Source organism: Salvia splendens, chromosome 22 (assembly GCF_004379255.2).
Source record: "Salvia splendens isolate huo1 chromosome 22, SspV2, whole genome shotgun sequence".
Lineage (NCBI taxonomy): Eukaryota > Viridiplantae > Streptophyta > Magnoliopsida > Lamiales > Lamiaceae > Salvia > Salvia splendens.
The window spans coordinates 25,487,897-25,512,305 of record NC_056053.1 but is presented as its reverse complement, the minus strand read 5'-3'; the positions used below and the strand labels follow the sequence as shown (position 1 = coordinate 25,512,305).

Here is a 24,409-nt window from a genome sequence, read left to right as displayed (position 1 = left end):
GTTTGGGAAGATACCTACTTCCGTCGACGTTTCCGCATGCGGAAACCGCTATTTCTCCACATCTCAAATACATTGGCAGCCCGGGAAGAGTTATTCCAAGAAAGGTTCGACGCCGTCTGCCGTCCCAGCCACACGACGCTGCGGAAATGTACTGCAGCAATCCGTCAACTTGCGACTGGACAAACGGCGGATGTGTTCGACGAATACCTCCACATTGGAGAAAGCACTGGGAAATTGTGCTTGATCCAATTCTGCAAAGGCGTCCGAGCAGCTTTCACCGACGAATTTCTCCGGAGGCCAAGCACGACAGATTGTCAGTTTCTGCTCCACCTTCACGAAGAAGTGCACGGATTCCCCGGGATGCTTGGCAGCGTCGATTGCATGCACTGAGAATGGAAGAATTGCCCTGTGGCGTGGAGGGGGTCGTACACTAGCGGCCACAAAGGCACCCACCCCACCGTTATACTCGAGGCCGTTGCCGACTACCGGCTATGGATCTGGCATGCGTACTTCGGGGTCCCCGGATCGAACAACGACATAAACGTGCTCCACCAATCCAACCTATTCGCCGAAGTTTTAGATGGTAAAGCGCCGACCATCAACTTCATCGCTAACAACCGGCGGTATAAAATGAGGTACTATCTTGTCGACAACATCTACCCGAAGTGGCCAACCTTCGTGAAGACGTGCAACAGGCATGTGAACGCAAAGCAGACTCTTTTTGCGCAGAAGCAGGAGGCTGCTCGCAAGGATGTGGAGAGGGCGTTCGGGGTTCTCCAAGCGCGCTTCAACATAATCAAAGCCCCGGCTCGTACGTGGTTCATGGAGAGTATGATCGACATCATGTATACGTGCATAATCTTGCACAACATGATTGTCCAAGACGAAGGACCTGAGGCGGGAAATTGGTTCGACCCTAAAGCCCCCGGAAGCTCTACCGCAAGTAGTCCGCCTCGTAGTGGAGTGCATCCGTTTATACAAGAACGGTTGTCTATTCGGGCAAGGACACGTGACTCTACCGCCCACGCCCAACTCCAAGATGATCTAATGGAGCACATTTGAGCAAAATTTGGCGGAGGAAATTATTAAATTATGTATTTTTAATTTTTTAGGATTTTACGAATTTTATGTTGTAATTTTATTTTATTTAATGAAGTGTGTTTTTATTAATTGAATTTATTGGAAATAAAAATAAAAAATGAAATTGAATGAATAGTAATTTAAGAGACGGTTAAGAGACGGATAAGAGATGGAGGGTTGCAGGTTCTGTCCTTTAGTTAAGAGATGAAGTAAAAAAGTACAGTGAGACCCATGAATAGTAATTTAAAAGACGGTTAATGGACGGATAAGAGACAGCGTTGCAGATGACCTTAGTACCTCAGCTTCATCTCTCGCCAAATTCAAACTTCCCCAATTCTATTTCAGTTCGTCGCAAGAGAACTCGATTTCCCTCCTACAAGTATGCTATCAAGGTCAATCATTTTGTTGCTTCGGCTTTGGTCACTATGTATTCGAGGTGTGGGAGCATCGAGGAGGCGGAGAGAGTGTTTGAGGAAGCGAAAGAGAAAGATGTAAGTCCTAACAAGTTACAATTCCATGATCGGAATAGGTTTCATCACTTCGAAAACGGGAGGTGTTCTTGTGGAGATTTTTGGTAGAGGAAGGTTGATTCTTGAAGTTGTGGATTTGTATTACAGCTTTGGTTGAATACCAATCTCTATCTCTCCTTCCACTTTATTAATATTATTGGTTATTGATGATTTCTTCTGTCTTTTCAATAATTGCACTTTCACATGCTATTTTTCTGCAACAATGTGATTAAGTGGCAAGATAAAGCAAAGCCCATATGATATAGTCTTACATTTCGTGCTCTTTTATCTAAGCTATGCTTTCATCTTTCCTACAACAAACTAGGTTAACATAAACACAAATATAGACAAAGGAATTATAGTAGTATTTTTCATAGTAGTATTTTTTAGCATGAAAAATACTACTGTATTAGAAAAATAGAAGCACCTATAACTCTATAAGATAGCTATAAATTAATAAGCTCAGTCCTCCCAAAAATTCATCCCGTCAAATCTCGTGCTTTTTTTCTTTCTCAATACTAAAATGGGACATATAGTTTTTAAATTTCAAATTGGAAAAGTAATACTCCATAAACACGTAAAAAACGTGAAATAAGTAGAAAACAATATGGAAAGAGTAAATATAATGTTGATTTCACTATAAAATTTTTAAATGTTACTAATTCGTACATTTATAAATATAGCTCATGAATAAAATCTATGTTAATGGATCTAAACAATAACGTTACATAAATATATTGGCCCATGTTTCATAATGGGCCTACGATTATGAAGGACTCGTAGCTCTTGATTGAATTGGCCCGGCTCAATAAAATTTTACATACACTACTTTTTACTACTTTTGTCCAACAAAAATAGGAACATTTTTCATTTTAAATGTCTCATAAAAATATTTCTGTCTATTTATCAGTAATTTTTTCCTCTTCAATAAGGCGGACTTCATTCTCCACTATTAATACTAAAATTATCTTTTCTTTTTATTTCTTTTTTACTTATCAATTATGTATTAATTCTCAGATCGTCTTAAATGTCCATCTTAAATGTCCATATCTTTATGGGACGAGTAGAGTATTTCTGAATTCCCATTAACTATTGCACCTTTCATTTATAATTTAATACTCCCTCCGTCCCGGATTACTCGCACATTTCCTTTTCGGCACGGAGATTAAGGAATGAGTGTATAGCAAAGTCAACAATTGCGGCTGTAGGTGATAATTTTTACTAAAAATGGAAAGAGTGCAAATAACTTGGGACGCTCCGAAAGGAAATAAGTGCAAGTAGTTCGGGACGGAGTGAGTATATTCTATTAGGAGAGGTTGGTTGAAAACTTGAAATAAGGATATATATTTGATAATTAAGAATTTAAAATAGAAAATGAAAATGGGAGATGGGAAATTGGTAATTAGGAGAGTGACGGAAGCAAAAAGCAGCGATAGGGGGAGTGCATGTGGTGTCGGCATGGAGCTGTCGGAATCATAAATACAACCTCTCTTCCCCACACATTTCCTTTCTCCTTTCCCTAACATTCTCTCTCTCTAGGGATTCACCTTCACCTCGCTCGCTACCAATGGTCTGAGCTTCCGCTCAATACTCTGCCGGCGCCGCAATTTGTGATCAGGTGAGCTTAGTTCTTCGTTTCTACCCGTTTTGGTCCACTGATTCGGCCCATGCTTGCAGATCAAGCACTGTTTGTTTAGCATCTAGGTCGATTTTCGATTTTAGTGATGAATGCTCTGCGATTTCGATAGTTTTTAGTTATTGAGCTGCTGCATTCGTCGGTTTGACTTGATTCTGGTGAATTATTGTTTTGCGCTCTGATTTTGTTCAATTGCTTTGCTTTGCTTTGATCTGAGTTTTCAGTTTAATTGCTTTGATCAGAGTTTTCAAATCAATTCCTTTTTCTCGCTCCTATTGTTTTAGGGTTCTTTCATCGTTAAATCTTGTTGGTGGCGTAAGATTTTTTCTTCTATTTTGACAATAGATTATTTGTTTGATTGATCTAATCAATCTTGAATTACGTCAACATTCACGCCTCTCTCTCTGTTGTTCATTTCTACGAATCTTTATTCTGTTTAAACTCTCAAGTCAACTCATGTCATCTACTACTAAAGAAGAATATTTTGCCACCATTTTGTTTCTTAAACGAGCAAACAACCATGGTTTGTTTATTTATGAGCTGTAATTTGCAGTGTTTCTATGTCATGGAAGACAGCATAACAACTTCTACTCCAATGGACACGACAGCCTCAAAGATACAGCAGCTTCAGAAAGCATTTGCAGAGCTTGAAAGCTATCGGGCCGTTACTCTCAACTTGAAATGGAAACAGCTCGAGGAGCATTTTCACGGGCTTCAGAAATCATTGAAAAGACGCTTCACTGAGCTGGAAGAACAGGAAAAGGAATTCGATACCAAGATAGTTGAATCTAAAGAGATGTTGGAGAAGCGTAAAGCAGCTGTTGTGGCCAAAGAGCAAACATCCCTTGAGAAGCTTCAAGAGAAGAGAGATGCCGCACTTTCTGCAATTGTCACTGCTTTGGGGAAGCATGACAACCCACTCTCTTCGGGTCCAGGAGTCTTAACTAGGGAAAACAAAGTTGAAGCACCATGTCTGGAGGATAAAGCTACCAATGTGTTAGTTTCTATGGGACGCATTAATAATACTGTTCATAACATGAGTGCATTGGTTAAGTCTTACCCCGGGCTTGTGAAATTGTGCCAAGACATGAATTCGGAAGGACTCCTTAAGTTTATATCTGACAACCGGAAGGATCTTGTTACTTTGAAAGAGGAAATCCCCTTTGCTCTGCGCGCTGCACATGACCCAGCCTCTCTAGTTCTGGATTCACTTAAAGGGTTCTATGGTGCAGATATGGTGAATTCGGATGCTAAAAAGGATTCAAACCTCATTGGCCTTCGCCGTACCTGTATCATGCTAATGGAGTGCCTCAGCAGTTTAATCTTAGGTCTGGACTCGGTTTCTGGCATTATCTCTGAAAGTGCTAAGGAACGAGCAAAAGCTATTGCTGAAAGATGGAAACCAAAGTTAGATTACCTTGATATTGATGCCAGCAATGGCAATTCATTGGAGGCTCATGCCTTTCTACAGCTGTTGGCTACATTTGGCATTAATTCTTATTTTGATCAGGCTTGCTTGTCAAAACTAATACCCATGGTGTCGCGCCGTCGCCAAACAGCTGAATTATGCCGCTATCTTGGCTTGTCAGACAAAATGCCAGGTTGGTTACTCTAACCAGGCAGATTTAGGTTGTTGTTATAATTAGGCTCTTGATCTTCTTTCCTATGTTTATCTCCACAAAGTTAACGTGTTTTGGTACACACGTATACAAGCATATGCGTATTTATGTCATCAAATTTACTGTATGCACGCAAGCCCATCTTCTTATTGCTACCTAAGACACCCATTCTTGTGAATATCTGCAATTCACGACCATTTTACTGTCTGATCAGGTGTGATCGATGTGTTGGTGAAGAACGGAAGACAGATTGATGCTGTCAATCTAGCTTTTGCATTCGAGCTCACTGATCAGTTTTCACCTAGTTCATTGTTGAAATTATACTTGTCCGAGGCCAAGAAAATGCCGTCGCCTGCTAAACCTGGAAATACATCACCCGGTGTGTCTGCACAGGTATGATTATGACTTGGGGTAGTTTCTGGTAGCTCTAAAATCAAACTACAGAGTTTTACATGATCTAAATTTGTAGTTTTTGAGGCTGATTCATGATTCCCTTTTGACTCCTCACTTCCAGAATGATGTGAATGAGAAGGAGCTGACTGCACTTAAAGCAGTAATCAAGTGCATCGAAGATCATAAGCTCGAGCAGCAATTCCCAGTGGAACCGCTCCAGAAACAGATGATTGAAATAGAGAAAGCAAAGGCAGACAAGAAACGGGCTACAGAAGTTGCGAAACCACAGTCCAAAAGACCCCGCGCCAACGGCGCTAGTCACGTGCCTCGAGCTGCAAATGCTGCGAGCGACAAGAATTTCTACGGCGGGATGACTGAGAGGTACCTGCAGTACGTCTACGACAGACCAGCGTATGCCTATGCTGCGCCGAACAACCACCATGTTCCATCTTACGGCACACCGGCTTATAGTTTCTCCCCCAGCCATGGCAACTTCTTCGGGAATGCCTATCAGTATCACACAGCCTACTTGCACTAATCCGTAGAGATGCTGAGACTCATAAACATTTATATTAACTATTAGAGTTGACCCCCCTCAGTTTGTGCAATGCTCAACTTATCAGCATTAGTTAATATATTAAGAAATTGAAAAAAAGAAGAAAAAGATTTAGCCTTGTTAATTTCTAGCCTGTTGTTGTAAAAGCTAATATTACTGTCTTCTAATAGGTGCACTGTTTCCCATTTCTTTATTGTATTGTGTTCATAGTTTAAACTTTTGGTTTTTGACAATTCCTTAATTTTTTTGGTTCTATTTTTGTGGTTTATTATCGATTTATATCTTGATATTTTTGTATAAATGTATGTTTTTCTCTCACTTTTCCATCAAATGAAAAAATAATATATTTTCAAGAAATGCCACATAAGCCCACATCCCAAATCCCTGGGCCCCAATATGGATAAGTGATAAGATATCAAACTCAATCCCACCCAATCAAAATCATTTCTTTGAACATAAACAACTCACAGCCACCAGCAAAAGATACTGCAATTCTTCATTACATATTTGTATATTTTCAGTTAATATAAGCTTTCAATTCCTATCAGGAGAGAGATTTGAGTCAGAAATGGCAGCTGCTGCTTCAACCATGGCCAGCCAACTCCAAAGCAATTTTGCCTCTTCACTGACAAGAAGGCTTTCCACTCCAAAAGGCATCTCTGGTGCTCCCTTTAGAGTGAGAAGAACCACTTCCTTCACAGTCAAGGCCATCCAGTCTGAAAAGGTCCATTCTCCATTCTCTAATTCATAGTACTATCAAGTTTCTTTAATGTGCATATAATATAATACTACTCCATAATTCACTTTCTTTAGAATTGCGAGACATCTAAGTCATACTACAAGTAATAAAATGTAAATGGTAGTTGGATTGATGATAAAATAGAATCAGTGAGTATTGATGATGAAGAAAGAGAATTGTTGATTGAGTTTTAGTTTAACCCTTTTATTGCAGCCCACATACCAAGTGATTCAACCAATTAACGGCGACCCATTCATCGGAAGTCTGGAGACACCTGTGACATCAAGCCCATTGGTGGCATGGTACTTGTCCAACCTCCCCGCCTACCGGACAGCTGTGAACCCGCTGCTCCGTGGGGTGGAGGTTGGGCTGGCCCATGGGTTCCTCCTAGTGGGGCCTTTCGTGAAGGCGGGCCCGCTTAGGAACACCCCCTATGCGGGTGGGGCTGGCTCGTTGGCGGCAGCTGGACTAGTAGTGATCCTCAGCATCTGCCTCACCATTTATGGGATTGCGTCCTTCAAGGAGGGTGAGCCCTCAACGGCCCCCTCGCTGACCCTCACGGGACGGAAGAAGTCGCCCGATCAGCTGCAGACAGCCGACGGGTGGGCAAAGTTCACCGGTGGATTCTTCTTCGGTGGGATCTCCGGTGTCACTTGGGCTTACTTTTTGCTCTATGTTCTTGACCTTCCTTACTATGTTAAGTAACTTGGGAATGAATCAATGCATGTGTTGTTTTTTATGGGAATCAAGTTGTATATTTGATTATGACTCCGATGGATGTTTTATGATGCTTTCTTAGTTGTGTGTTGTGATTTGCTGATTTAGCTGCTAAAATGAATCCAATCCAACTAAATATGATTCTTGTTTTAATTGTCGACAATGTAAAACAGCTTTTATACAAATCTCATCGTCAAAGCTGGCAAGGAAAGTTTGGGACAATCATACTCAAACATAAAACATTAGATCTAAATTTAACATAAAAGTTTTTTTTTAATATATTTTATATTAAAACACCCACAGTATAATGCCATCTACATCCATGTCTCAATGTCGTTTCTTAACCGTCCCATCCCTTAATTATTCATGGGCCACACTGTAATTTTTACCACATCTCTTAACTAAGAGAGAACACCTACATCCCTTCATCTCTTAACCATCTCATCCCTTAACTATTCATTCAATTTTATTTTTTATTTTTATTTCCAACAAATTTAATTAATAAAAACACACTTCATTAAATAAAAGAAAATTACAATTTAAAATCCTAAAAACATAAAAAAACATATAATTAAAATCTAAAAAATAAATAAAAAGACATAATTTAAAATACTAGAAATTAAAAATTGCACACTTAAATTTTAAAAACTACTCCGCCGGCGAATCATCCCCCGAAGTCGGTAGCGGTGCACCTAAGCTATATGGAAGCGGAATACCAAATTGACTTGCCAGATACTCATGCCGGCGTGATTGGCTCGAAAGGCGTTATGCGGGAAGTGTCAGTCATCATGGCGGTGAAGTACATGGACATTAGGGTGGACGGCGGCCCTTGGGAGCCCGCCTGGCTTGATTCGCCTCGGCCTCGGCCCGTCCCCCTCCCCCTCCCTCTAGCCGCCTTCGCCGCCTTGTTCCCTTGTGGCCGACGTCGTGTACCGGAGGAGCCCTCTGCATCGGATGTCGGGACCTCAACCTCTTGTGAGGCGTTGCCTTCCCCGCCCTCACTAGATGAGTATTGGCCACCCGCCGTATGCTTTGTGCGTTTCAAGCTCGAGCCCGTGTTGGAATCGACACCGCCAGCCCACCTATCAAGATGTTTGACCGCCTCCCAAACATCGGGAAATTTGAAATCTTTGCCAGTGTCGGATTTGAAGACTCGCAAAGCCGCTCTCAGAATGTCGGATCCACTGGCTCCGCTTTGGTATTGCTCTGCTTCCCTCTTGTAGATCCCACAAAATATTTTGACATCTCTGTCTGCTAGCTCAAAATGAGCGCGAAGCATCTTCAGGTTGCGGCTGAAGGCCCCGTCGTTTTTTTAGCGTTGTATATGTTGGTGACCTTATCCCAAAAACACTTGCAGGTTTGTTGATTCTCGAGGATGGGTTCGTTCGACGTGCTAATCCAAGCGTCGAACAGAGCCACGTCTCCGCTTGTGTGTATGGATGACGGCCGCCGTCCTCACAGTTCTCCACCACCTCTGTAGTGTGTTCCTCCTGAACATCCTCTCTAATTTGAGATAATCCCTGCGTTTGCATGTTTCTCGGAACAGGGGGACGATAGTATGCATCAACTGGAAAAGATGGTATTTGGTACGCCGGCGTCGACGAGCTTTGGGTGCCCGACAACGAACCGGAAGCACCCAAAACATTGTACATGCCCCTCCAGTCGACAAACGCGCTCAAGTTGTAGCCGCCGCCTTCGCCGCCGGAGTTTCCTTCACCAGACATTTTTGCAGAAATTAGAGAGGAAAGATAGATGATATAGTGTTTGTGAGAGTGTAGTGTTTGTGTGTGGAAAAAATGGTGGGGGAATTGTGTGTGTAGTGTTATTTATAGATGAATGTGGGAAAAAAAATAAATAAAACGGTGAGAAACTGCTGCTTGCCACGGGGCCGACGCGCGTGGCGAGACAGCCCGCCAACCGCCCCCCGGGCTACGAGACGCGATGGAGCCCGCCAACCGCCCCCCCAGCTACGAGACCGAGCCCGCATCGAGACACCGATGTCGATGCTCTAATGTACACAACAAATTTACAAAGTAGATGAGTAGATGACCATACAAAGTATAATGCCAAGATATTTTTTTTGAGTATATTTGTTTAATGATTTAAATAAAAAGAGAATAATATATAAAAAGTAGTATTAGTATAAAATAGAAAGAAAAAAAAGTAAGATAAAGAGATTTAATAAAGTAAAATAGTTTAAATATTTTATTTTTATGAAGACTTAATAAAGCAAAATAGATTAAATATTTTATTTTATCGAAAATGACTTAAGTGAATGTGCGGGTGCCAGCCAAAATGAAATACTACTTCGAATCAAGTGGTGTAGGATATGTAAAATACTTACTTTATATAATACGAGTGTATTTTTTATTACTAGTGTATAGTAATAGCAAAATATAAAACCTACACAAATTCCACCTGAAATTCGATAACCAATGAGTTCGTTATTACCTAAAAACAAAAAAAAAACAAATATATATATATATATATATATATATATCATTTCCTTTTTCCATATTTCCTTCTATTTCCATCTTGATCTCAGCCGTTTATTTCCTCCATCCTATGGCCGATAATATTGAATTTAATCAGTACATTTTATTCAATTAAAATTCGAGGAAGGTCATAATAGGGAAACACTAATTTGTTGGTTATGGAAATTTCCTTGATTTCCTCCCTTGAAGATCTTGCGGTTTTTGTGTTATTCTCACGCGTTCCAGACGCATTTTCTCCGTAAACTATCTCCGCAATTTTCGTTTTAGTATTTCACACGATGAAATTCTCGCCTCTCGGTTGCCGGATCCTCGATATTACAATCGTTTATCGCCGGCGTTGTACCAATCGTTTTTCTCTCACTAATGGAAGAAGGTAATGCAATCGTTTTTTCTCCGTATGCGTGTATTTGTTTATGTATCGGAGGTCTCTATACCAATTCAGATCAGTCCTTGTATTTGCTACTTATTGAGCACGTATTTCGTGTATTGTGATATCATGTTAAAACATGATGTCCAGTTTTGATTTGTTGTCGTTTAGGGTTCATGTTATGGTCTAGGGTCTAACAATTCTGGGAGCTAGTGGTGTAGTTTAAGGTGAGAGACAAAACCACTCTGAAGGCCCGAGATTATGTATCATTCTTTTAAGGTTTAGATAACGGCATGGCTAGTGTAGTAGTTTAAATCGATACAAACAATGCACCAAATGAGAATGGATAATGAATTTTATTGACTATATAATGCGTAATATGTGGACTGCAATGTATAGGATAGAGTAAATAATGAGGGAACGCAATTATGAATCATTCCTTCGGGGTTTAGCTCTCGGTGTGGCTAGGGTAGTAGTTTAAAACGATACAAATAATGCACCAAGTGATGATGGATGATGAATTGTATTGAGTATATAATGAATAATACGTGATCGGCAATGTATATGATGGAGGAAACAATGCCTACCCGCGAGTATGAATCATACCTTATTGGCGTTAACCAGATACATATAATGCACCAAATGATAATGCATAATGGATTCTATTGTTTATATAATGCATAATACGTGATCTGCAATGTATAGGTTGGAGGACTTAATGAATGACCGCGAGTATGCCTCATTCCTTTAGCGCATTAGCCGGATTGTAGTGGCCAATCGACGATGAGTAATTATGAACGAGTTTGTGGAGATCGTCAATCGCGTTGGAGTTTAATGCGTTGGAGTTTTTTTAAAACAGATATACATAATCTACATATTGTATAGTATAATGCGTAGTTTAGTTTCTGTAATGCATTATATGTGATATGTAACGAACATTTATCTTGACCCGTTTAATTTAACTTATGTCGTGTTTCGATGTTTGACGCACGTTTCTTGTTTTCCCTAAGGGTTTAACAAGCTTAGGGGCTAGCGTGTGGTATGTTCTAAGTCTAAATAACGTTGTCCAAATACACGAGCTGCAGTAATTCATCTGGGGTTGCACATTCATAGCGAGTAGGTTTTTTTTACTGATTTACATAATGTACATATTATATAGTATAATGCGCAGTTTAATTTCTGTAATGCAGTATTTGTGATATGTAATGAACATTTATCCTGACCCGTTTAATTTAAGTTGTGTTGTGTTTCGATGTTTGGTTCGCGTTTCTTGTTTTCCCTAAGGGTTTAACAAGCCTAGGGGCTAGGGTGTAGTATGTTCTAAGTCTAACAAACGTTATCCAAATACACGAGTTGCGGTAATTCGTCTGGGGTTGCACATGCATAGCGCGTAGGCATTTTTTAAAACAGATATACATAATGTACATATTGTGTAGTATAATGCGTAGTTTAGTTTCTGTAATGCATTATTTGTGATGTGTAATGAACATTTATCATGCCCCGTTTAATTTAAGTTGTGTCGTGTTTCGATGTTTGGCGCACGTTTCTTGTTTTCCCAAAGGGTTTAACAAGCCTAGAGGCTAGGGTGTAGTATGTTCTAAGTCTAAATAAAGTTGTCCAATACACGAGCTGCAGTAATTCATCTGGGGTTGTACATTCATAGCGCGTAGTTTTTTTTTTCTTATTTACATAATGTACATATTATATAGTATAATGCGCAGTTTAGTTTCTGTAATGCATTATTTGTGATATGTAATGAACATTTATCCTGACCCATTTAATTTAAGTTGTGCCGTGTTTCGCTGTTTGGTTCACGTTTCTTGTTTTCCCTAAGGGTTTAACAAGCCTAGGGGCTAGGGTGTAGTATGTTCTAAGTCTAACAAACGTTGTCCAAATACACGAGCTGCAGTAATTCGTCTGGGGGCTAGGCAACCATTCTTTGTCCCATGTACAACAGCAACCACGTGATGCATAAAACAGGATAAATAATGCATTTAAATAGCCAAATAATGTACAGAATCACTTAAGTAATGAACATACAAATATTGCATTCACTCTTAGACTCATGCACAACAGCAGTCTAATGATGCATAAAACATGATAAATAATTCATAGAAATAGCTAAATAATGTACAAATATTGCATTCACTCCTAGACTCATTTACAAGTTCCGTGACGGCTTCCTTCTGCCGTGGAGTTAAACTCTTTATACAATTCAGAAACTCTGTAGGGGTTCGTCGACAATACAGATGGTCGACGTTCCTACCACTTGGTTTCCTATCCTCCGTCTCTTCCGGAGCTGTACTAGTCCCGTTCTCTGATAATCGCTCCCGCAATTTCTGGGGAATTCCTATTGGCAGTATATCATCTACCGCCTCGTCGATGTCCAATCTTAGCTGCTTTGATGATGTACAACATACAAAATAATAACATACAATTAGTTAACATAATGTACATACTGAATAAAATAATGTGGACAGTTATACTGCTTTCACTTATATACCCTTGTACAGAAGCATCAAAATAATGCCTAAAAACAGATACATAATGCATTTTTTTTAAAAATAAAAAAACGCCCTTTGTGGGAGGGAGATTTAGGCAGACCTCCAACCCGTAAATAATATCAAAATAAAATGTTCTACCAACATGATCTTAGCCCAAAAGTGACTAGGATCTAAACAAGAACATGAAGAAGCCAAATAGAGGTCCCACAGGTCGAGATCCTTCATACTATCAAGTGGAAAAGAACTGACAATATATATACGAGGGAGAAACGAAAAATTATCAAAACCAGCCACCAAAGAAGCTGGATCAACCCACATCTCTACGTCGGAAACAGAAGTTAGGATATCCCAGTTGGTCCATCCTAACCAGCGCCTTTAGATACCGAGGCGCAGAGATTGAATCATAGTAAGTAAGGGCAGGAGTCTGAACCCCCTACCTGCAAGAAAATCAGCAGCTCGGTTCCCTTCTCTGTAGATGTGTGAGAACCGAACATGCCGCTGAGAAGTCATACTCCTGATCAAAGCCATGTGATGTCTGAACTCCGCAGCGACAAGCTGTCCAGATGACAACAAGGTAACCAGAGCCGCTGAGTCAAGCTCAATCTAGATGTGTGTCGAAAGCTCCATAGTCATCTCAAACCCCCGAATCAGAGCCAACAGCTCCGCCTCAAAGCTCGATGATGCGGCTATCGGAGCACAGAAGGCACGCAGAAGTCCTCCATCAGAGCCTCGAACCAATCCTCCCCCCGCCTCCATTGTCGATGTAGAGAAGGCACAGTCAATGTTTAGCTTCACCCAAGGGGCATCAGGGGGATGCCATAGGACCATGAGTGACCGCAGAACACGCTGTCTGGGGGAGGAAGGCATGAAATCAACCGACGGCGAACATCCCCTCCAGTGGATTGGGGTGATCTTGCCGGCCAAGACAAGCACGTGCAGGTGGTGAGTGACCTGCCAAATAACATGAGAGTGACGAAAAGGACGACCACCATGCTTGCAGCCGTTCCTCTCCGTCCAAAGAAACCAAACAATCAAACATGGTACAAGAAAACTAATATGTAAGGCGGGAGCCCTCTGGAAAGAGGACCTCCGCCAGTGACCTAGTCTAAGTGCAATATCAGTGCTCGTGTGAATCGGTGTGTGCGAGGAAGGAAACCAGGCATCGAAATATTCCCATGCAGAAAAAGCCGACTGACTCAAGAAAAAGACATGACTAAGAGACTCGATTGAAGGAGACCGACAACACTGACATCTAGGCGCTAACTCAATCCCCCTCCTCTGCAACTTCTCATCAACCGGCAACCTACCAAATAACAACCTCCAAATGAACACCGAGATGGTAGGGGTCAACCCTTGGTTCTAGATAAGCCCGAAAATCTCCCTCTTCGGTAATCTAGTCTGGATGCTTTCCCAGGCTGAGGTCACATAGAACTCGCCATGGCTAGTCAGACTCCACCGCCTCACATCCTTCCCCCCAACTCGATCGGCGTGGCTCTGATCTGGTCTATCACATCTGGAGGTACGCCAAACCTGAAAGATAAACTATGCAGCATATCCTCACCTCCAAGCAGAGGGTTCATGACCTGTAAGATGTGAAGCAGGATGGCGGAGAGGGTGCTCTTAATCAAAGCAAGCCGACCTCCAAAAGCAAGGTGTCGATGGGACCAACTGTGGATTCTATCCATGAGCTTCTGCCTGAGGGGCAAAACATGATCTGTCTTCCTTGCTCCTCTGAAGATCGGAACCCCAAGGTATGTGAAAGGTATCACCCCTCTCTGAAAGCCTCCAACTTCCTCAACAATTCTAGCAAACTCCATGTGCTCAGTCGCCAAAAAGAAATGTGTCTTCCCATTATTCACCTTCTGCCCAGACACAGCAATGTAGTGATCCAGGCATCCAACTAACCTTTCCACTGCCTCTCTATGTGCCCTCGAGAATATGATTACATCATCCGTGTAGGAGAGATGAGTGATAATGGGGGCCTTTTTCCGGCATCTGTATAGCATCTCTTTATCCCCCTTGATCAGCCTATCCAGACATCTTGAAAGGTAATCAGCCGCTAACATAAAGAGGGAGGGTGATAAGGGATCCCCTTGTCTTAGCCCCCTTAAGGACTGAAAGAAACCCGCCGGACCCCCATTCACCAGGATCGAGAACCAGCATGAAGAGATGCATCTACTAATCATACTCACCCAGGCTGTTGAGAATCCCATCGTTTCTAAGACCTTGAGCAAAAACGGCCACTGGACTCTATCATGCGCCTTTGCCATATCCAGCTTGAGTGCCAGATCGGGCGATCTCCCTCTACTCGAAAGCTCCTTCCCCAGGTCATGTATCAACTCTTAGGCCAGAAGAGCATTGTCACTAAGCAGGCGGCCCTTGATGAACCCACTCTGATTCGGTGCAATGGCAAGGGGAAGTAAAGGTGCCAGTATCGAAGCAATGATCTTTGTGATGATCTTGTTCGTAACATTGCAGAGGCTGATCGGTCTATAATCCCCCCACGTGACCGGGTTAGGCTTCTTCGGAATGAGGACGATCATGGTTGCCATGAAGCTTCGGGGCATAAACGCCCCACTGAAGAAGTCTGCCACCGCTGCAATCACATCCCTCCCCACAGTGTCCCAGCAGTGCTGAAAAAACAACGAAGTGAACCCGTTCGGCCCGGACACACTATCCCCACTGATCCCAAAAACTGCATCCCTAACCTTCTTCTCTTGCGGAGGTGAACACAGGACCTCCTGGTCAACTGAATCTGGAAGTGTATGGATGAGAGATAAGTCAGGCTCTGCAAGGTCCCCAACGTCCGATGTCAGAAGCTGCTGAAAGAAGGCTGCCGCTGACTCCCTGATCTCTGTCTCCTCTGTCAGTGTCTGCCCCCCAAACTCGACCGTGTGTATCCTCGACTTAACTCTCTTCTGTCTGACCCAACCATGAAAGAATTTGGAGTTCCTTTCTCCATCAGCAGCCTATCTAATCGCCGCCTTTTGCCTCCAAAATTCTTCCTCCATCTTCGCTGTGATGATGAGCTCTGCAGACACTCAACTGAATTCAGCTCTATGTACTGGTGTCGGGTCACTGTCATATAAAATCTGTGCCTCAAGCACTGCCTGCTCTGCATCCTTTAGGTTCTGGATGATGTCGCCAAACACTTCTCTGTTCCAAACCTTTAGGAGCTTCTTGGTCCTGATGAGCTTGAGCTGGAGGTTCATCATGCCATTATAACCTATCTATGCCTCCTAGACTCTGGCAATCTCGCCCCTAAAAGTCTCATGTCTCACCCACATATTCTAAAATCTGAACGCCAGTCTTGTGGTCTGGACAGAGAATTGACATCGCACCAAAAGTGGCGCATGATCAGAGCTAAATCTCGGCAAGTGTGTCAATCTCATCGTAGCAAACACCGATGTCCAATGCTCTCCAATCAAGATGCGGTCCAACCTCTCCCAAAGCCCCCCTGTGCCACGTGAAGATCGGTCCATCGAAACCTGGGTAGCATCAGCAAAATCCATCATGTCTCTGTGCCTGTCCGTGTCACTCCCCTGTCTCTCTTCATTGGTCAGGAACATGTTGAAATCTCCTCCCACAAGCCACGGCCTCCCATCCATAGCCAGCGAGATGTCTCCCAACTTCTCCCAAAGTGCATGTCTCGTCTCTCTCGTGTGTCGCCCATATACTATGGTGATGTAGATCGGGAAATGGAAGACTGCTGCAGAGATCTTAACGTGTAAGGCTGGTCTCGAATCATCAACCACTTCCATTGTCCAATCCTCATGGGCAAGAATCCAAATATGACCACTTTCATTGGATCCCGCAAATCGAAGGCCCTGAAAGTTCCTCCCTAAAGCTGGTGGTGTCCTCTGTGGTTCAATCACTGCCGCAAACAAAATCTTGAGTTCTCGAATCAGATATCTCAGATGTCTCTTAGTGCGGGCATTCGCCACACCCTGAGCGTTCCACACTAGGAACTGGCTCGTCATGGGGAACAAATCAGTTTTTGAGCGAGGTAAAACCCTCGCTTTCTTCATCGCTGCTTCAATCACAGGTCGGCGATCCCCATCACTAGCGATCCCCATCGGTGAGCTCTCATTTCTAGCAGCCCCAATCCGTAATCCTTTTGCCCTTCTAGCCTCGTGAATAATCTGAGCATCTGCAGTCCCGTCATGCAGAACCAAGGCCATGGACGCCTCTATCTCAAGCTCCTCATCCTCCAAAATATCAAACCTGTTACTATGGACCCCTAGTCCCATTAGATTCTCACTACCCGGCAAACGACTCCCTCTAAAGGTGGGTGAGAGTGATCTCGGTCTGTTCTGCAATTCCCCATCGTCGTTCATCTCAAACTCCGAGCCCTCGATATCTGACATGGCTCGACCCTCAACCTTCTCTAACCGCCTCAGCCTTCTTTTCTCTCTATATCTGGCTCTGCTTTTCGGACTTCTCTTCTTCCTCTGTTTCTTGCCCTATCCGAAAGGTTGTTGGACAATCGTGCTCGAGTTCGGGACAAAAGGAGGCTCTCGAGTCTGAAGACTGCTACTATGGTTGTCGTTTCGGTTCGCCACCACTCTGTATTCATACCTGGCTGCCTGACCTCCCTTATTCTGTCCCTGCGCCGCTGAATCCCTCATAACATTGCCATTCTTACCTATACGGTTCCAGCCTGATCCTGCCTCTGTCTGCACGACTGGTTGTTTTCCCTAGTTTTGTCCCCCTTGTTCTCCTCTCCTCTCATTCTGATACTGTTGTGCCAGTCTGGAGAAGTCTTTCTTGGGTGGGGCCGGATTCTTTCCAAAACCGTAGCAATGATCCTCTAAATGCCCCACATGCTTGCAGGCTGAACAGTAGTGTGGGATCTTATCCCACCTCACCTGCAATGTCACATCATTTCCCCCAAGTCTGAGTAGGTATTTTTCTGGCACAGGCTTGGAGATATCTATTTCAATGCAAATGCCTGCATATGACAGTCGTGCACGTGTGATAGTGTTATGATCAATAAACCAAGTATTATTGTTACTAGCTCCACATAAAATTTTCACATAATCATCAATCTCAGATAGGGTGATGAGGATATGCTTTGCATTAATAAAATTCTAATTTAGCGTACCTTTCAGTTTGACGTTTGAGAGGGCCTTGCGAATCAAGTGGGGGGTTGGGATGAAGTGTGAGAACTTTCCAATCAAGGCGAGTCCCATACGATCTGCAAGGTCATTATTATCAATATCAGGTAAATGCAGACAAGGAATATCGTCTTCCTGGGATGTCGTGCCCCTCTACTTCACTTTATTGGGATCCGAAATGTATGGTACATTCGATGGCTTTGGCTGCCCATCCTTAAGTATGTCCGCCATGGTCTTATTTGTCTTCACCCAAGGGTTTATCTTATCTTTCCCTGATCCCTGTACGGTACGGGAAGAGCCTTCTTGGCTAGGTTCCTGTATGATGGAGCGATCCATCATCGCCATCCATTCCGGGGAGGGTGTGGGAAGGGTGTCTTTCTGGTTGGGTGTTCGGTTATGAGGGGGGTTTAAGAGTGCGGGTACTTTTGGATGGTCGAGAGGAGCGGAAGGAACTAGGCTTGGTCGTGAGTTCTTTTGTAGGTAACGATTTGGAAGAGGGTAATAAAAGCTTAGCAGTATTGGGTTTGAGTATGTGTTTCAGGGGTTTGAGTGAAGCTTGGCTGGAAAGCTGATTAATATTTAGGCCTTCTTGGGTATGGATTTTACGAAAATCGCGTACCTTAAGTTTTGAGGCCGGCCTGGGTATGAGTGCGTGTTTAGCCCTTAGAATGGATGCTATGATTAGCTCAATCTTCTCCCACGTGCCCAAATGCCTGTCAGTTGTAACTAGTCCCACCACAGTAGATATGGTACGGTTGATCTCAATTTGGCTCGCAATCTGTCCCTCTTGTATTTGTAGCACACGTGACTCTTCCAAGTCATAAGACACGTGTGTTTCATGATCAAGATTATGTGTGGCCAACTTCGCGTTTCCGGCGATGTCCAAATCATACGGAGTAATACATGGATCCACCACAACGTCGTCTCCATCCTCCCCCCATATCTCCATTGGCCCATCCTTTGGGTCATCGGTCAAGTTCGCCGACGATAAGACCTCAAAACCACGGGCATCCGCCCCTCCCACGTTGCAGGAGACGCCAGCCACGACGGCATCGGCATCTCCACAATTCAGCACAAGAATTCTATCTTTCTTCTCCGGCAATCCCCCGCCTCATTCATCTCCACCAACTGGAGGACCCGCCATGGCGGAACCCTAGTTTCTTAGGGCTGACCGCTGGAACCCCTATCTGCCAACACATCAACGCCCCCAAAGTCCGACCAACTCCGAACCAGAACCACCACAAAGGTTCAACCCCGACACTAGGACTCCGAGCACTGGTCGGACAAACCAGTGCTGGCGACTGGCTGACTGAAAAAAATGCAAAACCAAAAAAAGAAAAAAACCCTAATGAGCGTCGCCGCCTTTAACTACCACCACAGGCGCCCTCCGGCCAGGAGCCACCCACCACCCAACCCAGCAAGGCCTCGCCTACACAACCACGGCGTCCCCTCACCGGAAGAAGAACGTCAGGTAGCCCGAACAATGCACGACGTGGTGACTACACCAGAAGCAAAAACACGATGAAAGAATGAGAAAAAACAGGCAAAACAAAAATAAAAAATGGTAGACACGAAGAACTCGACACGAGGAATCTAACGCAACAAACGGGAATGAATTCCGACGGGTAGAACTCAAGGAATCGGCCATTTTTGCATAATAGAAATCAAAAATCCTAGAGAGAGAAAAATCTTTTTCTGTGTCCCATGATTATTCAAACTTTAATCATAATGCATTTTAATAATCAAATAATGTTCAGAAAAAATCAGAAAATGCACCATGAATATTGCAATCACCCATTGTCCCATGTCCAACAGCAGTCACATAAAGCATAAACCATGATAAATAATGCACTAAAATAACTACATAATGTATAGATCCGTTCAAGTAATGAACATACAAATATTCCATTCACTCTTTGACCCATGTACAACAGCAGTCACATGATGCATAAATCAGGATAAATAATGCATTCAAATAGTCAAATAATGTACAGAATCACTCAAATAATGAACATATAAATATTGCGTTCACTCTTAGACTCATGTACAACAGCAGTCAAATGATGCATAAAACAGGATAAATAATGCATAGAAATAGCTACATAATGAACAGATTCGATCAAGTAATGAACATACAAATATTGCATTCACTATTTGACCCATGTACAACACAAGTCACATAATGCATCAAACAAGGGGAAAATGTTAAATCCACATTGCAACATGGAATAGAATAACAATGCATAATATCAACATGTGATGGTTGGGATTTGAAAGGACGGCCTCTTTTCGTCATTCCGTATCTGCAAGACAACCCAAAAATCGAAAACCGATTAGCTTATCGACCAAAATCAGTACATTTTCATCAACCAAAACGACCAAAAAAAACAGGTTTACCTCAAAAATCAACTGCAAAAGTCAATAATGTATAGATTCGAAAATAAAATGCACAGAAACGCATGATTTACAGGAACATCGACGACATTAGTAAGATTTCAACCACAATATTCGCACAGAAAACCAAATATACTCTAAAATCAACTAAATACTTCATTAATGTAAAAAACCCTAAATCAAACGCCAAAAAATTCAACTTTTTATAAACATCCACCAAATTTCATGAGCATTATTTCAAATAAACACTAAAAAATGTGAATCGTCTACTATATCGCCTCCTAGAAGTCGACAATCGGCGAATAGAAGTATTTATAACTAAAAATCCGGACTTTAGAGGCACACCGTTTTGGTTAAGAGCAACCGAATCGACGACCGACGGCGCGCACGAACTTAGAACACAACTTTATGAGTCTGTATCAGCGATTGATTGAGCTTTTCATGGTGAGAATCGATGGTGAAGGTGGTTTCTCTCGGTGTTGAGGGGCGGCTAGGGTTTCAAGGGTTTTGAATTAGGGGAGAAAGGTTTGATCGTGGGTTGATGGGATGGAGTGAGTAGATGGAAGGTCTCCCGCTTAATTATTGGAACATCCATTTTGAAACGCGTTCCAAACATTATTGGATTACTATTGTACCCTCATAATAGGACCAATAATGTAACACGAGATTAATTACCCAATTTTGATCTTTACCGTCCATTTCTCTAATCTAATAGCTGATATTAAGAAGGAAATAGACACTAAGGGGGCAATAGGAGAATAATGTTCTCCTATATATATATATATATATATGGTTGCGTTAGTGTTCTAACTAATTTACAGTAATAACTAATAACTTTCAATTCTGTGTATTAAAATTATCAACACATAGACATAATTATATCAATACAACATGTAAATTTAAATATCAATACAAAGACATAATTTATTAACAGCAGAAATATTGATAAATTTATGACTTTTGTTGATATTTTTAACCTAATAAATTGATATTTAGTTATTATTTATTGCTGTAAAAAGTTAGTATGTACATCTATATATATAAAAAAAGAGTTCGTTATTACCTCAGCTTCATCTCCCGCCAAATTCAAACTTACCCTATTCCAACCGCAAAAAATCGATTTCCCTTGTACAAAATTGCAGAAATCTCGATCAAATAGCTGCAATCCACACAAACATTATAAAGAATGGCCAAGAGCAAGACCATTTCGTCGTGTTCGAGCTTCTCCGTGCTTGTTCCAGATTCGACGCCATTGATTACGCAATGGAGGTTTTCCGTCGAACAAGGCAGCCAAATGTCTACGTTTACACTGCCATAATTGATGCTCTCGTCGCATGTGGGTCTTCCTACCACGCAATAAGCTCGTATGTCCACATGATTGAGAATTCCGTATGTCCAGACAATTTTGTCGTTAATTCTGTGCTGAAGGCTTGTGCTCTAGAACTCGATTTACGGGTGGGTAAGCAGATACTGCCATGGTTTAAAACTCGGACTGTGCTCCAATCGTCCCGTTAAACTGAAGCTGATGGAGTTATATGGAAAATGCGCAGAATTTGATGATATGCAGAAGGTGTTCGATGAAATGCCTCAAAGAGATATTGTTGCTACGACCGTTATGATTTCGTCTTACTCCGAACATGGATTGGTTGATAGGGCACTTGCTGTTTTCGATTTGCCGAAGGTCCGGGATACAGTTTGCTGGACAGCAATGATTGATGGACTTGTAAGAAACGGCGAAATGAGCAAGTCGTTGGAGTGTTTTAGGCAGATGCAGAGGGAAGGCGTTAGAGCTAATGAAGTCACAGCTGTTTGCATGCTATCCGCTTGTGCATATTTGGGAGCATTGGAGCTCGGAAAATGGGTTCATTCATACATTGAAAAGTATGCTATCAAGGTCAATCATTTTGTTGCTTCGGCTTTGGTCACTATGTATTTGAGGTGTGGGAGCATCAGGGAGGCGGAGAGAGCGTTTGAGGAAGCGAAAAAGAAAGATGTGAGCACTTAGAATTCCATGATTTCCGGCTTAGCGTTGAATGGGAAAACCCATGGAAGCAGTTGCATTGTTTGGAAGAATGGTGAACCAAGGAATTAGGCCAACAAGCATTAGTTTTGTTGGTGTGCTTAATGCTTGCAGTCATGGTGGTTTCGTGGATCTTGGGTTCAACATCTTCAGAAGCATGCGAAATGACTACGGATTTGAGCCAAGAGTCGAGCAGTATGGATGCATAGTTGACCTATTAGCCGGGCAGGAAAAGTGCACGAGGCTTATGGGTTCATTCAAGAAATGGGATGTGCACCGGATAGTATAATGTTGGGGTCGCTCTTGAGTGCGTGCAAAGCTCATAAGGCATTTGAGTTGGGGGGAAAGGTCGCAAAAGCTCTTCTAGAGCAAAGATCTTGTGACCCTGGGACATACATTCTCGTCTCTAACTTTTACTCGTCTGGGCTCTGCTGGTTTGTGCAGAGTTGAAGAAGAAGGGCGTTGAGAAGGAGCAGGGCAGCAGCTCCATTGCAGTGGATGGCGAGATCCACGAGTTCCTCCTAGGCGACATAACTCATCCGCGAAAGGAAGAGATTTATGCAAAACTAAAAGAGATTGATGAGAAAGTGCGCGGAGAGGGCTATGACCCGCAAGTGGAAGATGTGTTGCAAGACGTGGGAGATCGAGAGAAGGAACATGCTTTGGCCATACATAGCGAGAGGCTTGCTATATGCTACGGGCTTATATCGACTGAAGAGGGCCGCAGTTTGAGAGTGGTGAAGAATTCGAGAGTTTGCGATGATCAAGCTCGTCTCAAAGGTGAGTGGCCGGAAGATTGTGATGAGGGATCGGAATAGGTTTCATCACTTCGAAAACGGGAGGTGTTCTTGTGGAGGGTTTTGGTAGAGGAAGGTTGATTCGTAACCTCGTAAATGCAATCTTGAAGTTGTGGATTTGTGTTAGAGCTTTGGTTGAATATAGTGACCTTAGTTAGATGTGTGCCGTAACCAGCCCGGGCCCGGTTCATCATCTCTATCTATCCTTCCACTTTAGTAATATTACTGATTATTGATGATTTCTTATGTCTTTTCAACGTGCCATTTTGTCTGCAATAATAATGTGATTAAATTAGTCTTACATTTCATGCTCTTTTTATCTCAGCCTCTGCATTAATCTTTCCTACAACAAACTAGGATAACATAAACAAAAATATAGAAAAAGGATTCACAGTAGTAAATTTTGAGCATCAAGAATATTAGAAAACTCTATAAGATATATGAATGCTCCTATGCATACTTGAACATAACAAATTGTACGTTTATATTAGTGAATTTAATATATTCATACTAAAACCCCACAAACTTGATTATCATAGTATTAAGAAATCACAGACATAATTTTTGTATGAGAAGCCCATATCACGTAATTGTTACACTTTGGCCTTTGAGGATTGAAAACATGTTTTTCCATTTACTTTTTTCTTGACATAATATTTTCATTACCTCGAGTGTTAATAAAAATACACATTAATTATTTATATGATCACCATAATGACCTTAATGATTACCACCCTGCACTATTAGAGCATCCACAACCGTGCTCTTGCCAGCGGCACGGTTGTGGGCCCGGACGGTACTATTCATGCCTGCTCCCTGGCAAGAGCACAACACCCACAACTGTGCTCTTCCGCAAGGACGAGCACAATTAATTTAATATTCAATTAAACATAAACATTTCCATAATACTAAAATTCATTAAAAAATCACAATAAATATTACAAAATACAAATAAAATAAAAAGACATAATTAAAATCCTAAAAATTAAAAATTACATAATTAAAATACTAAAAATTAAAAATTACATTATTATTGGCTAATATTACCCGAGGAAGACTACTCATCCGGCGGCAACAACCCCAATTGTTTTTGGAGACCCACTATCATGCCCTCGTGCGTTTGAAGTTGCGTGGGGGTCATAGTTGACCTATCGGCCATATTGAGTTGGGCCAAAAGGGCCCACAACGAGTTGTTCGGGGGTGGAGGTGGAACATAGGGTATGGGTTCGGGGGCGGGGGCCGATGGAGTCGCGGAGCGCCGGCGCTCGGCCGCCGCCTTCTTCCTTCCTTGCGGTCGGCATTGGGAACCGCTTGGTCCGGCGTCGGGGCTACCCAAGTTAGCTCCGGCGAGTTGGCTAGCCACTTCTTCGGAGCCGGAGTCGGATAGGGATACCGACCTTGACCGTTTGGAGGAGCCGCTAGAGGAGGATGTTACGCCTCCCAGATACCTCGGGTGGAACCGCGTT

General features: G+C 42.5%; 2 protein-coding genes and 1 pseudogene across 2 annotated transcripts; all 3 read left to right on the top strand.

Moving 5' to 3' along the window:
• The first annotated feature begins 3,008 nt into the window (after positions 1-3,008).
• On the top strand, positions 3,009-5,986 carry LOC121787237 (FRIGIDA-like protein 3). The gene is made up of 4 exons (XM_042185920.1): positions 3,009-3,207; positions 3,779-4,826; positions 5,059-5,237; positions 5,359-5,986. The coding sequence occupies exons 2-4, from the start codon at positions 3,791-3,793 to the stop codon at positions 5,773-5,775; spliced, it is 1,632 nt and encodes a 543-aa protein (XP_042041854.1). The 5' UTR covers positions 3,009-3,207; positions 3,779-3,790; the 3' UTR covers positions 5,776-5,986.
• Positions 5,987-6,267: 281 nt separating this feature from the next.
• Positions 6,268-7,330, top strand: LOC121787240 (photosystem I reaction center subunit XI, chloroplastic-like). The gene is made up of 2 exons (XM_042185922.1): positions 6,268-6,517; positions 6,746-7,330. Exons 1-2 carry the CDS (start codon positions 6,362-6,364, stop codon positions 7,235-7,237), a joined length of 648 nt encoding a protein of 215 aa, XP_042041856.1. The 5' UTR covers positions 6,268-6,361; the 3' UTR covers positions 7,238-7,330.
• Positions 7,331-19,080: 11,750 nt separating this feature from the next.
• Positions 19,081-23,116, top strand: LOC121786984 (annotated as a pseudogene).
• Positions 23,117-24,409: the final 1,293 nt, after the last annotated feature.